The sequence below is a fragment of the Lepidothrix coronata genome, unplaced genomic scaffold (genome assembly GCF_001604755.1).
Source record: "Lepidothrix coronata isolate B3197 unplaced genomic scaffold, Lepidothrix_coronata-1.0 Scaffold135, whole genome shotgun sequence".
Lineage (NCBI taxonomy): Eukaryota > Metazoa > Chordata > Aves > Passeriformes > Pipridae > Lepidothrix > Lepidothrix coronata.
Window position 1 is genome coordinate 644,374 of NW_016690315.1, and position 15,314 is coordinate 659,687.

General features: G+C 41.9%; 2 protein-coding genes across 6 annotated transcripts in view; one reads left to right on the forward strand and one right to left on the reverse strand.

Annotated features, from left to right (window-relative positions):
* The window catches only part of PCYT1B (phosphate cytidylyltransferase 1, choline, beta), a 40,840-nt gene extending 29,594 nt beyond the window's left edge, over positions 1-11,246 (reverse strand). The window contains exons 1-3 of one of the 3 annotated variants that reach the window (XM_017827125.1): positions 11,052-11,229; positions 9,986-10,053; positions 8,258-8,427 (exon numbers count right to left, since the gene is read on the reverse strand). In XM_017827125.1, the coding sequence (XP_017682614.1) occupies positions 8,258-8,427; positions 9,986-10,053; positions 11,052-11,212 (399 nt within the window). In that variant the 5' untranslated portion in view covers positions 11,213-11,229. Of the gene's footprint in view, positions 1-8,257; positions 8,428-9,985; positions 10,054-11,051 lie in introns of all 3 variants that reach the window. The other 2 variants (XM_017827126.1, XM_017827127.1) reach the window with 2 other exon arrangements.
* A 438-nt stretch (positions 11,247-11,684) lies between these two features.
* The window catches only part of POLA1 (DNA polymerase alpha 1, catalytic subunit), a 195,300-nt gene continuing 191,670 nt past the window's right edge, over positions 11,685-15,314 (forward strand). For all 3 annotated transcript variants that reach the window (XM_017827154.1, XM_017827155.1, XM_017827156.1), the window contains exons 1-4: positions 11,685-11,774; positions 13,236-13,360; positions 14,354-14,450; positions 14,916-14,996. In XM_017827154.1, coding sequence (XP_017682643.1) covers positions 11,744-11,774; positions 13,236-13,360; positions 14,354-14,450; positions 14,916-14,996 — 334 coding nt within the window. In that variant the 5' untranslated portion in view covers positions 11,685-11,743. The remainder of the gene's footprint in view (positions 11,775-13,235; positions 13,361-14,353; positions 14,451-14,915; positions 14,997-15,314) is intronic.

The following is a 15,314-nucleotide window of genomic DNA, read 5'->3' on the forward strand; positions in this document are numbered from 1 at the left end:
CACCGCGCGCGGCCCACGGCCGCCCCGCGGGCGGGACCCGCCCCCAGAGCCCCCAGAGCCCCCAGAGCCGGGCGGGTCCTGGGGGAAGGGGGTTCCCAGAGAACAGGGTACGGGGTTGCGTCCGGGTGGTGCCTGAATATCGCCAGTGAGGGAGACTCCACACCCTCTCTGGGCAATCTGTTCCAGTGCACAGTCACCTGCATAGCAAAGAAGTTCTTCCTCATCTTCAGGTGGAATTTCCCGTGCATCAGTTTCTGCCCGTCCCTCTTGTCCTATTGCTCGGCACCACCGAGAAGAGCCTGACTCCATCCTCTTGGCACCCTCCCTTCAGTTACTTATACACGTTGATGAAGTCCCCTTCAGTCGTCTCTTCTCGAGGCTGAACAGGCCCAGCTCCCTCAGCCTTTCCTCGTAAGAGAGATGCTCCAGTCCCTTTTTCATCTTTGTCACTCTGTGCTGGACCCGCTCCAGGAGCTCCATGTTCTCTTGTTCTGAGGAGCTCGGAACTGGACACAACACTCCAGACACGCCTCAGTGGGGCTGAGTAGAGGGGCCGGATCACTTTCCTCAACCTGCTGACAGTGGTCTTCCTAACGCATCCCAGGATTCCGTTGGCCTTCGAGGCCACAAGGGCACGCAGATGGCTCAGCCCCCGAGTCGTTTCCAGCCCTCCCGAGCGCCATCAGCACTGAAACCGTGCAGGCTGAAGTGAGATTACCAGCCTTCTTACTCTTAAACGGCATGAGAATACAACCAAGATAATATAAAGCCAAAACCTTTTAGATCAGAGTCTCCGCTGCCTATTGTTAACCTTGATAGATTCAATAAAGGGAATTCCAGTAGTACTGAGCTGCAGTGGGCACTCTGAGTTTTGTTTTTAAAAATCAGACTTCATCAAGGGACATGAGCATCTAAGTTACAAGAGAATTGTGCCTCAGGGTCTTTCCCTAGGACTTGAGAGCTTAATTTCAAATGTCTTTGGCAAATCTTCAAAGGAGACCAAGTGCAATACAAAAAGAAATGTATAAACTATGTGAAAGGGAAATGGGTAGGTAGGTGAATAAGAGGAGATAAGAAAGTAAGTAGAAAGAAAAGAGAACATGAAAAGAAAGAATGAGACAGCAGTCAAGAAAAAAAGGAAAGTACATATCAAAAGAGGTGACTGAGCAAGGAAAACAGGGAGCCAACTAAGTGAATTTCACAGCTGAATCTTTTCCCTATAACTAAGTTCCTTTACCAGTAATTTTGCAAGGAATATTCACACATTATGGAAAGAATACTCAAGGGAAATGATTAAACCATGATTAATGCAGCACTTGGCCTGAAATTTGTAGCTCATTTTCTTAGGAGAAGTATTTGCAGGAGTGTTATGCTGTTAGAAAAATATTTGGACAGCACAGATGAGCAGTGTTAGGACTGGAGCAGCCAGAGGTAGCAGGCAGACCCTTTATAGACCCAGCCACATATGCCAGCTCTTCAGAGACTGGTGCTGGTGTGCTGAAGGAGTAGTACCAGGATGTATCCAGGGTCAGGGTCCAGCCCTCTCTGACTAGGCAGGTGCATGGGAATAGAGATGAAAGGGAAATGGATTCTCTCGCAGCTGGATGATTGCCAATAAACTGGAAATGTAAATCCCTTGCCTTCTATTTCTTTTGAGTACAGAAGGGCAAATTTCATCTTTGCTTTCATGCTGAGAGTTTGCTATTGACTCCAGGTGCATTTTGATTCATCTTTTATAGAGGAAAGTTTTCCCATATACATGTAACATTATAGAATGATGTCTCTCTTGCAGTAGTGTTATCACCTAAGTTGGGCCAGAATTTCAGAGTGGACATGGAATGCTTTTCATGCTGCTTATTTCATTTCCACCTCTGGGAAATACTTTATAGATTTGTTCTTCTGTTTGAAGAGCATGATAGAGAAATGTTGTGTACATCATTAAGAGAGAGAGAGAAAGCTGAACTAATGGTAGGGGGAAGGTTGTAGGGTCTGTCATGTCTGTCCAGATGGAATATGTCTGATGATCTTAGCCATTGTATTGGGTATCTTGAATAAGTTATCCTAGCCTGCACCTTCTATTAGCTGTTGGGGCAAAAAGAGCTTTCAAAAGGCTGGAATGTGTCTTCTTTACTCTCTAAAATAAATAAATACAAATTAGGTTTGATTGGAAAGACTGAGCAGATGGTCTTCTCTGAATCCTTACAAGTCAGCCAGCTTTTAAAAGAACAGTGGAGCAAGAGTCACGGGTGGGAAGGTTCATGCATCTAATTTCTTTTCTGCAACCAATATTCTGTGCCAGGCTGAACATGGTCTCCTGGCACCCTCCTGCCATTTATTCACAAGTAACAGGACGCATAGTCACTGCCTTTAAAGACTGAGCTCTTGGCAAGAGCTGCTTGGGTTGAAGAGACATTTGATGCATAAAAGTCCTGTCCCAGGGTGTATAAATTAACATTACATGCAAACAAAACAAGAAACCATGATCCCAATCTTCCTAACACTCATTTCAAGGTTTGAATTGAATAGACAGCAAACGGGGAAAAATCTCAGATGTTAGAAAGGTTTCATCTGATACATGGTGGGGTTTTTTCTATGCAGAATTTCAGTTCTCAAACTGGAACAATTAATTCTCAAAACATGAAAAATAGAAAAAAAATATGTCTAGGTATTCAATTTAAATCCTCTCCTTTCTCAAAATGAAAGTATGATCCCTCTCTGAGCTTCATGGGCAGCTGAACATCATAGAGACAAATACTCTGTGTAGATTCTTCTTTATCTTCAAGCCCTAATTTTTAAATATCTCCCTCCCTTTTTTTCTCTTTTCATTTATTTCATATTTTTAAAATCTTTTAGTGGAGCACTGACCAGTGCCCACAGCTGTAATTAATCAAATTTCAGTTCCTTGTAGAGACCAACACCTATAAAACCTCTCTCACACTTTTACCATACTACACATGTTAAACTGACTCTAGCAGACTAGCTCTGAATGTGAACAAATGTGTCCACTTCCCTCCAACGTTTTTTTCACCCCTATATTGCATAGATTAAGATAAGCAAGAAGCTTACTTCATCAAATTTACTATATCCATGTTCATAGCTGAACATGGTATAATAATTGTATTCTAATTGCATGCTTATCTTAAGGCAAAAGCTCTAGAAGTAGCAACCTATACTTGGAAATGGTGAATAAACTCATTAAAGACCTCAAACTGCTTGAGCAGGGAAATAATATGCATTTCACAACTACCTAACAAGGAGTGCTCTCTGCTCCTTCTGATGGCAAAGCAGCAACACAGCCTGACATCTGCAGCAGAGGGCAAAGACACATTGAAGCCACTTGCTAACAAGGTATTTTGCCTTAGTTGCTCATAGATGTTCAATGATCTTACTACTACATTGAAGTCTGTAAATACTGAACAGTCTAAATCTGTAAAAACTGTCCAAGCTAAGGACTTTGCTTTTTTAAAGCAAAGATACTCTGCCCTTTGTGAAATCAGGGACTGGAATGCATTGCAGCCCTTGGAGAATATCATCAAGTGTCTGAAGTGCCTCAGTGGATCTCAAGCACTAGTTAGCACAGCAGAAGTTGTATTTAAAATGGTCTTCACCTGAGAGAGGCTGCAAAAGTCTTCTGACCTGTAACTGAGTCATAATGAAGAGAAACAAAGCCTCACGTAATATCTGTTCAAAAGTCATCACGAACTATGGAAAACCAGAGACTGGTATGGTTTAAATAGTGTTTGACTTCAAAAACAAACATTTGCAGAAAACATATTAGAATAAATTATTGAATATTTAACAGATGAACTGAATTTTGCTTCAATGTATATATTTTGGATCCCGAAGGTTTTAACTGCAAGATTTTATTATAAGGTCAACTGCAAGACTATAAGGTGAAGGAATGGTTTATGTCTGAAGCAGATTACTTAAAATACTATGTTTCTATGTATGTATCTATGTATGCATGAATCTGTGTATGTATGTATCCATTTGTCTATCAACCTATGTCATGCTAATTCTAGACATGCTACAATTAATAGTCAAAAAGAGCAGATAAAGATACCTTATTGCTGAGATGATCAATTAATTAAATCACATATTTCTAGACTGAGATTAAAACCCCACAATAGTAGATATTTTTTTCCCACTTGCGTAGATGGGGAAAGAAGAGAGAGAATGAAAGGTATGAATTAAAATACACCCAATAGGTTTTCACGACCTCCAGCATCAGTTGCTTTGCTGCTTCCAGGTAATGCTGTCTAATTTTTAAGTTGCAGTTCATCGATCCAGTGGAACTGATACTGCTAACAAACTATCAGCTTTTTGCCATAATAAATAAAAAAATTACTATTTATGAAAGAGTCCTATAAAACTATATACAGATTCAATCCAGGAAGTTTTTTTTATATGCAATGACAGTCTGTAAATTATGAAAAGTAAAAACATGGGATTTGGCACAACACGATCTTATATCTGGTTCGTTCCATAATTCCATAGTAGTGATGTGATGTTTAATAAAATCTATCTTCTCAGGATACCTGTATAGAATCAAATTAGTCCATTTTTATGTAAGAGATAACTAAAAATGTCATGTTAATTCTGGTACAGTTTATATGTCAATCATCTGAACTCCACAAATTCTTGAAATTAGTGGCTTTTGGTGATGCCATTCATCTGTGCTTTACAGCACTGTTTTGAGTAAGTGTGGTTATGCACTTTGGGGTAGGTTCTTTGTGTTGCTCTTTCATGAACTGCTTTTATAAGCACTTTTGAAGAAAATGGCAAGAGATTATGTTTGGGTTTGACCAAGAGGGTATCTGTCTTTATTTTATTCTTCCAGAGTAGAGAGATGGTCACTTGGTTTGGGAAACGTTAAGTTTTATTAGTTTCTTATTAGATTGTCCTTGCTAATTTTAACAATCAAGCTTTTCATTATTGGGTAATTGTTGTTATGGAAAGATGAGGGATGTCTGGCAATAGGACTTTCCTGATGGATGCTCAGAGGTTGGGAAGCCCTTGGATTAGCTAACCCTTGGATTAGCTAACCTCTGTTGGTTATTCCCTTCCCAGAACCCAAACTATCTAATCAATCCATTCTTAACACTGTTCACTCTTATCAGAAAGTTCTTCTGAATGTCTGACTTGAACCTCCATTACTGCAAACTACTGCCCTTGCTTGCTTTTTCTGCTGGACACAGGGAACAGATGTAGTCTCCTCTGCTTTTTGTATGACTAGCGTGGTTAAAATTTTGAAAGAATAGTTTGAGGATTTGGAGTAGAGAGCTGACATTCAGCAGGCAGGTTGGTATTTTTGTCACATCTCTCATGACTTTTCCAGACTAAACTGCCCCAGTTGCAATTTCTCATAGGTCATATGCTACAGATCTTCTCATTATCCTTCCTGTTCTATTTTGGGTTCTCTGGAAATTTCTTGCAGAGTGGTTCCAACACAGGACTACCTCTGCAACTTTAGTGCTGTCAGGAAATATAGTGCTGAATATTACAGATCTCTCTAGTGTATATATCTCAGCATAAACTTTGTCTAAAGGATTCATGTTCTCTGCCCTCCTTCCTATTGTCACAGATGAAACAATTTAAGAAAAATCTCTTCCCTATTTACATTTAAACTATGTTGTTATCCTTCCTATCTCTTTTTCCATTTCTGGCTTTCCAGATACACACTCCAATCCCCTTAAATCCACACAAAGCTAAGACTGCCTTTCCTTTCTTGCACATATTTGTATTGCATTCACTTCTATCCATTTTCAATCTATCTGGTGCCTTCCCTTTCCGCCAGCTCAATTTCAAATTTTTGGACTCATCATCAGTATTCTGTCACACTATCTTTTCCAGTATTACAAGTCTCCAATACTTTTTTCTCTTCACACTTCTTGTCAACCTTTATCTTTCCATTTGTCAATTTTTCATGCAAGTACCTTCACATCTCTTTCCTCATATTATTACAAATGCAAACCTGCCAAGTAAAACATAAAAAGATCATACTGTAAACCACATTCGAGTGATTGCTGGGGCTTCCTGTTTAATATTTTAGGTACCAGAAACTTAATAACTGGAGGATTTTATTATCTGGGTAAAGACACACACTTTATTTAAAATAAAACACCTACTTATGCACTGTAAAATTATTACCTGCTAGCTAGTTTAGCTTTTACCAGTTATTCAGAATGTTTGACCCTAAGATCTTACCTCTTTTGCATATAACTTTGCCACCTTTGAAACCTTTGATCTGACATGTTTTGAAGAAAAGCATCTTCTACCCACTGAGTGGTTATAGAATAATGCATAATGCAGCTGTTTCTGGAAAATATGTTAATAATGCCCTGCAGGTATTCTGGGGCTTTTTATTTGAAATATGCAAGAACTTTCATGATTGAGAGGAGAGATTTAATATTTGTTTGGAGGTGATCCCAATGGTGATGTGCTGTTTTCTGTATTCATGAAAATTGGGCAAATTTGGTTATGGATACAAGTTACTTCATATGTGTCAGGACCCTGGGGGCACTAAAAGACCTTGAAGGCCCTGAGAAGCCTCATCTGGGGGCTCTACCCCACACCCTCTGCCCATGGGCTCAGGGGATCTATTTAAGCTTCACCACTCGCACCTTCTCCCTGAAGAACCTGTCCCTGGATCTGGACCTAAGGATGCTGCCCTCCTTTTTGCCAAAGGGATGTGAAATGGTGAACACTGAGAGTATTCACCCATGGAAGCACATTTGATCTTCAGCCAGGTCTTGAAATGTAACAGCCTCTCTGCAATAATGTTCTGCTTATACATTAATTGTTCATTTTTGTGCAATTGTAAAGAGAGAGCGCTGAAAGTAGTTAAAACAGAGACTTCCATGCTGTGGCAATAACTGTATGATCTTGAATACCACTGGCATCAGACTTAATTCTTAGACATTATAATTATGTGAGGGCTCATTTTCTGTGAGTTTGCTCTCACTTGTCTTCCCTATTTAATGTACATTATAATATTTAGTACTTTTCTTCCAGGCTTGAATAGGAATATTGTATTAGGCAAGCAGGTGATGAGATTCTGCTCTCTGTTCCAGTTAGTGTAATTCCACCAATTCTGGTGGAGTTACTAGGATTTGCTGTAATTTAACTGCAATCAGAATTGAATTGTGTTCATTTAAGAACGAAAAAAAAGTATCTCTGGATGTTCATTTCATAGACCTTCTTTTCTGTCATAATGGAAGTTGTTAGTGTGTATTCTAGTTTCTATTTCATGTTTGTATTTCAGAGCCTTAACATCCCAATAACGACTTTATTCTCTTCATCCTGGTGTTAGCAGGTAATTCAGGTAGGAAATTAAAAAGAGCTGTGCAGTGAACAAGCCTGGTAAGGAAAGAATCTACCCTCTTAACATAAATGTCTGCATCATCTTTATTGATAAACAAATGGAGAAGCATCTATTTCTTCATACTTCTATCAGTTAACTACATGTTTTGAAAACAAAAATCTCTTGTTAAAATGATAACTTGAGATTTAAAAAAAAAATTTAATTTATGAAATATGTGCTCCTCTAGGAGTTTAGTCCTCCAAACAGTTAAGTAATTCACGTTGAAATGCCACATGAATAGCACAGTTTAGTAAGCAGTTGCTGAAGTGGTCAGAGCTGCATCACATTAGATGTAAAAACCTTTAGTTAATTTAGTGATAACATGCATTAATTCAGACCAACATAAGGATTAAAAGTAAGATAATGGAATACTCTGGGTTTGTAGGAAACATACACACTCATATCCTGAGTAGTATGCACACACATACACAGTTCTCCACAAAGACAATCTGTACTTAACAACAATATGATAATGTTCAGGCATTTTGAGGTAGACATAGTACAGGTGAATTTGCTACCTCGCTATAATCCGTCATTTACTGGCACTGTTTTTATAGAACTACTCTTAGTTTAATCAGATTTTTTACATCATCAAAAAAAAAACAAACCCAAACAAACCCAACCAGAAGCTTAATGTGTAATGTCTGAACCTGAAAGTTTTAACTCTTTGTCCTCTTGCCTTTGTAGCATATCAAGCACGCCCTAGACATAAAAAGGAAGACAAAACTTCTCAATACAGCAATTATTTTGTCCATTTAACTTAGTTTTCATACTATAGTCCATTTGTGCTTTGCCATGTTAATATATACTACTTTTTATATTACCTTGGAATTCTTGCAATGAGGATACAGTATTTTCTATTAATAACCAAAACGGAAAATACATATTTGTCACCTTTTGTTGAAATCTGGGAGTTTCCCGAGCTTCCTCTTCTGTGCCGTGTTTTTGGCTGCCTACCATCTTCATTACTGTGCTTCTCTTGCACTTTTCTCTGCAGCTATCACACTTGCCTTGAGAGAACCTTGGTGGCTCTGAACTGCACAGCAGAATTCCTGCTTCTTGCACTTAAAAAGAGAATTGAGCAAAGGTCATGCCAAGTTGTTCTTGTATGAATGTCCCAAGGGAGGTTAAAGATCAGCTCAAAGTAATCTGCTGTGATAAAGACGTTTAGCAGAGGAAGTCCCAAACCTTGCTGGGCTGTTTTTCTCCCTCAAAAGTAAGCCCATCCCTTACTCCCCCCCCTCTTTTTCCCCCCTGCAGGATTTAAATATGCTTGTTATGCTTTGCTGTGGGAAACAGATGCGTTCTTGTTATGGCCAGGGATGAATGTCAGGATTGAACTCGCATCCATGAAAAAGTCTTTTGTTTGATCTGCGCTGTCCCGCAGTGGAGCTATGGCAACAACTTCAGCTGGGGAAATTAACTGTATCACTGTGTACCCGCTCAAATCACGGCATCACCTGAATGACAAACATGCCACTGTTCACATGACAGCTGACAAAGAGCAGTATTTAATTTTAATCAAAAGGAATAAAATCCAATCAATTAAAAAATCCAAAGCATGTGAAAGCTAGGTATGTGTGAAGTGCAGTAGCACTCTATTTTTACTCAAACTGAAGAATTTAATGATATTGCTATTTTATAAATGTTTCTCTATTGTAGCTTAAAAAAATTTAGTAACTTGTGAATTTGAATCTCACATCATGCTTGGTGATGTGATCTTGTTTTGTGCACGTGTTTAAAAAAAGAATTAAACCAGAGAGTGGCACACTGCACTGAATGAGAGGCTGTCTGTAGGTGTCATGGTTTAACCTGGCAGGTAATCAACCACCACACAGCCACCCATCCCCCAAGTGTGATCTGGGAGAGAATTGGGGGAAAAAAACGTAAAATATGAGGGTTGAGATAAAGACAGTTTAATAGGACAGAAAAGGAAGGGAAAACAAGAATAACATTAATTAGAATATACAAAACAAGTGATGCACAGCACAATTGCTCACCACCTGTTGACTGATGCCCAGCCAGTTCCTGAGTAGTGGCCTCTGGACAGCTTTCCCCCTAATTTATATACTGGGCATGATGCCATATGGTATGGAATATCCTCTTGGCTAGCTGAAGTCAGCTGTCCTGGCTGTGTCCCCTCCCAGCTTCTTGTGCCCCCCAACCTCCTCTCTGGTGGGTTGGGGTGAGAAGCTGAAAAGTCCTTGACTTAGCGTAAACACTGCTCAGCAACAACCAAAACATCAGTGTGTTATCAGCATTATTCTCATCCTAAATCCAAAACACAGCCCTGTACCACTTACTAGGAAGAAAATTAACTCTATCCAAGCGGAAACCAGGATGGCAGATCAGACAGGCATTCTTCCTGTAGCTGTCAGTGTGTGGGTTTGCTACAGTTAAGTTGGCCTAATAACCAGCTAGTGAGAGAGGGGGGTCTCATTCTGTCTGGGAATGGGCATTCTGGCTGTCAGGGTATCCATCCTCTTTGGCATCAGGGAGCTGCCACAGTTCATGGGGTGGTTCTTCTGCTTCCATGTAAGACTAGGTCCCACAGTGGGATAGTGTTGTACTAGGAACTGGGTATGTAAAGAGGATTGGTGGGTTTTTTTACTTCTCTCTTACCAATGCAAAGAAGTCCTTGTGGAGAAGGAAAATAATTTTCAGTTTCAGAACCACATAAATCTTCTCTTCTAGAGAGTAGAAAACAATCAGTATACTCAGGCCAAATAATACTAGTTCACACTTCTGCAACAGCATATCAGCTTAAGGACAGAGTCCTGTGGTGCCACCTGCCTTTTTAAGAAGCTGGAGTCAGGGCCTGCAGATTTTCATGAGCAATAAGTGCTTCTCCACAACATTCTGCAAATGGAGATGGCAGGATTTTTGGGTAATGGCTGGCCAACAGTGATGGTTTTGGACAAAAGATTGAGGTTAATCTGTGGTGAAACAGCACAAACCTCACCAGTTTCCCTGGGTTTGTACATGCACAGGCAGACTGATCTATGCCCTTTTAGAGGAGAGGAATCGTAAAGCTTCAGTTGTCTTAACTGAGGACTTAAAAAACTTCTCCATCTATACTTGAAACTGAAATATTTCCTTTTCTGGACACAGTTCTTGCTCCTCAGCTGAAGGCTGATGTGTAATACTCTTGATAAATGCAAGTGAAGGTATCTCTGCAGCACCCAAATGAACAGAACATACTCCACCTCCCCACCCTGACAAAGTCAGGGGTATGCAAGGGCAAAGCTCTAATGGATTTTTTCTCAGGGCCCTCCACAGACTTGGCCTCTCAAGAAATCCAGTCTGGAACTATTTTTTTTTTCATGTCTAGTAAAGAAGATTAAAAAAAAAAAGGACAAGGGATTTGGGAAATAGGAGGCATCCATTATAATGTAACTATATATAGTTATATGTAACTACATATTCATGTATATAAAACTACATATAATATATAAAGTTCATATATATATATTTCACATATGTGATATATTTTATATACATATATAACCCCCCATATTTTGTGACTAAACTGACCAACAACCTCTCTCTGAGCAGACTAAGGAGTAATTTACTGAAGTTCCTGAAACTTACGACAGAGTATAATGTCTACTTTAAATATGTAAAAACGAAACCACGGTTCTTATGGATCCTCATCTGTCATGATCACTGTTGGAGCTTCAGTGGTTACCTCTCCATGGAAATCGTGTGGGAAATGCCGGTTTCTCCCAACGGGGATTGATCTACCGCTGATGATGTTGCAGGTGCTCCTTGACCCTCACACTGCAGTCTGACTCCAACTTTTAGGCAACTGGCATCAACCACCGCCTCCTCCCAGCTCAGGTGCTGCATTTATACATGGTTTTATACATGGTATTTATACATCACTATTTATGACACGGCATTTGAACATGGCTTTGCCCCAGCTGCGGCACCGAACCAAGTACGGGCTATGGGCCCCTGCAGCATGTGGGGCCCTGCTCAGATCCCTCAAACGCAACTCGCGGGATGGGATCAGCTATGCCCTCCCCGCCCTCTCGGGCCCTTGGGACCAACGAGCGCCCGCAAAGCCGCGGCTCCAGCGGCGGGCGCGGGCCCGGCCCAGGCCTCGGCCGCGGCCCGGCGGCGCAGGCCTCGCCCAGGAAGCGGCTCCGCCTGGCCTGGAGCTCCCCTCCCGCTCCGGTCACCGGGCGTGGCCGAGGCGCCCGAACCGAACCCCCTCCCATGGCCGCGCGCGCCCTCCCCTTCCCTCCCCTTCTCTTCCCGCGCCCCGGGGCGGCCCCGCCGGCCCCGCCCCCGCCCCCGCTGATTGGCTGCGGCCCCGGCGGCGGCGCGCGGGGCTCCCGTCTCGCGCCACTTTCGGGAGCCTTTGGCGCGAGCGTCATGGCCGAGAGCGGCGCCGAGGGCCGGGACGGTGAGACCCGGGGGCGGCCCGGGCCCCTCTCCCTCCTTGCCCTCCCTCTCCGCGGCGGCCGCTGCCGGCGGCGTTTCGGTGCCAGGCGGGGGACGGCGAGCGCAGCGGTGCTGGCGGCGGGGAGGGCGGGCGGGCGCGCGCCGGGCGCGGGAATGCGCGTGCGCGGCGGGCGGTCGCGGTGGTGGCGGTGGCACCGCTCCGGGAGGGTCCCGCGTCCCCCCGCCCTGGGGAGGGCTCGGCGGGGCCGTACCTGCCCTGCCCGAACGGGGGGACCCTCTCCCGGCAGGCGCGGAGGGGAGCGGGGGAGAGGTGTTACACCCGATGCGGGGGACACGGGCCGCACGGCCCCGCACCGCCCCCCGGCCCCGCTGCCCCGCGCCGGCGGAGCATCCCCCTAGGATGAGGGGGCTGTCCCAGGATCGCCACCGAGGGCCGCGCTGGCGATTCCCGGCGGGGGCAGCGGCGGGCGCGGGTGGTGCAAACACATTGGTCTCAGAGCAGCGTGCTTTCTGACAGCAAACGCAAAGATTTGGCAGAAAATAAACGCACCCGGACTGTGACATCTTCGCAGTTCTCTCATATGGGGTACCACACAGTGTAAATACCCCTCTTTTAGCTCAGCCTGTAGCAATACAAACCTGTACTTGTCTCAGCCACAGTGCCTGGGTGCAGCTCTGCTCACAGTTCGATCTCCTGCTGCCACCGGGAGGGGACTGTCCTGCTCCTCTGGACACCTGGCCAGCCTTGGTCACCACGGGGTGTTTAGCTCCTCACACAAACCCCGCGGTCTCGTCCCTAGGCTGTTTGTTTGCTGCTATAATTTGGATTGGGACCACTCGTTCTCTGTGGTCAGATAAATGGTCCCCCCGCCCATCAAGACAGGGAGAAAGGTCGGGAGAAGTGGAGAGCGCCCTGCTGTGGGGAGCGTTTTTAAGGGAAGGAAGTATAGGAGGAAATGGGGTGTCAGTCCTATGCTGTCAAGAAGTTACTAGTTCGTCTCAATCTGGCTGCACTATTAAACATTGTGAAACCACCTAAAAACCCATTACTGCCTTGTAGCAGTGTAGGCCTTCTCTTAAGTCTGTCTATTGCTGAGTTGTCATGGAGACATGCAAAATAAAAGGAGCTGGAAGTTCCCAAGAAAGGAATGGGGGGATCCTTCTCAGATAATGGTTGATGAGGTTTGAGAGGTTCTTTGGAAACAGGTGGTAGCTTTGTGCTGAATATGAGTTGACGTGAAGTCTTTTTTGATCTCCTTACTTGTCAGGCCACGCCTTCAGTATAATTCCAGAGTTGGCTTATTAAGAGCCATCCATGACTGTGTGCTTTTAGACTAGTAGGTCTTTATCTTGATTTTAAGTGAAACTGTAGTCATCTATTAATGCATCACTGAATACTAAGTACTAAAGATAACAGCAGCTCATTACTAGACTTAATTCTCTTCTTTTTAATTAATTGCAGCTATGCATGAGTCTGGAAGTTTTGCAGCATCACGTTCTAGACGTGAGAGGAAGAATAGAAGAGGCCAGCAAGAAGCACTTGAACGTCTGAAAAAAGCCAAAGCTGGTGAAAAATTAAAATATGAGGTGAAAATTCCTCATCTTTTCTTCCTCATGAAAAGTAAATGTGAGCTGAGAGGCTTAACCATTGTTTATAGATATGTAAAAGTTACAGGAAACAAAATAAGCCTTTCAGATCAGCTTTTGTGTTTTCAGTGGTGTATGTTTTTCAGAATGTAGCTGTAGTTGTTTTGCTGCTTTCTGGTATAATTTATTTGTTCTTTCTGTTTTCAAAACTAAACCAGTTTTATTGACTGCAGGTCAAACGTGTTGCCACTGCTTGAGAACTATGCCGTAAGGAAGGACCAATTTTTAAAATTTAATTGCATAATTAATGTTATGATAGGAAGTACTTTTTTTAACTTCAAATTATTTTAAACTTTAAATTAATTTTAGAGCTTTACATGGCTGAAATCCATTAATATTGGTGTGCTGTATTTCCAGAAAGAGACCAAAATTTAAGTATTTAACTGGTAGAACTGAAATCTGGCAGTGTAACATTGCTACTGTCTAATTGTGATGCTGACAGGAAATGTGACTTCCACATTGAGGTGGATACATGTAAAGAAACCTGAAGACCGTGGATCATTAACATGCAAATTTTCTCTGAGGCACAGAAAAGCATCTTCAGCATCATGCTTGGGTACATCAAATAACCTTCCTTTTCACTGAGCTCAGCTTGGTGTTTAAGAGTAGAGCCAAGGTCCTTGCTTGGATTTTTATTATTTTTAAGTTTTGTTTTGAAAATATGAAATGAGCAATAAAGGAAGTCAGTTTCAAATGAAATCCCTGCCAGTGTTTCAGTAGATTTTGAGTTTCAGTATGGTGTGATAATTTTAAAAATTGATAATTTGTCTTTTATCAGTGCCAAAAAAGAAACTTAATAACTGTGCTTACTAGTTGTGAACCATGTAGCACTGTAGGAAACCGTGCATTTCTTGGGAACCTTTGTGTTCTGATGATCTGTGTTAATAATTAATGGTATGGAAACTGTTAATCCTCAGTATACCTTAACTGTAGGTTGAGGAGTTCACAGGTGTTTATGATGAAATAGATGAGGATGAATACTCCAAGATGGTCAGAGACCGTCAGGATGATGACTGGATTGTTGATGATGGTAAGTTAAGATTCATTTAGGGAGTTACTTTGGTTATGGTGTTATAACTCAATGTACATGATTTGAAGTAAGTTATAGTTAGTACATTCTTAAAAATTTTTTTAGGGGACAAGAAAAAAGCAATCTTATTAGAATTAATCTTTGCATTGTTCTCATTGTAGTGTATTGGGATGGTAATGAAAATATTTTTCAACGAAGACCTGTTCTTGAAATTTTATTTCCAGTTATCAGTGTTATAATTTTACCAAAAAATACTGTAATTGATAATTTCTAATTAAACACATAACAGTATATTTAGTCTAGTAGAAGATACTGCTGGGAGTGCTGTGGTTTTTAACACTTTAGCATTTGTAACTTTTGCTCTATATTAGAGGGGCAAAAGTGTTTAAGTATGTGAAAAATTATTTAGGAGTATCAGAAGACAGAATTTAAACTGTAAGTTTTCAACTCTTTGTTTTTCTGTAGATGGGATAGGTTACGTAGAAGATGGAAGAGAAATCTTTGATGAAGATCTGGATGATGATGCTCTCAGTTCCAATAAGAAAGGTAAGTTGAACATGAACTGTGGAATGTCTTCCAGGGACTTTTAAGTAATACCTAAAATGGGCAACTTCTTGACATCAGCATGTGGTGAATGTGGCCAAATGACATGTTACTTGAAGCTCTGTCATTGTCTGGCTGTGGATTTTGTTCAGACCCCATGATGCAGAAGATGAAGGTTCACAAATTGAGGTCAAATCATTGTTAACTACTTCAACACTATTGGGGCAATTCTGCTTACAGTCTTCTGTGGAATATCTATTTACTTCTAGAACAAATGCATCTAGGAGTGGGCTTGGTTTTCAAAGCCAATGCCTAAGAGAT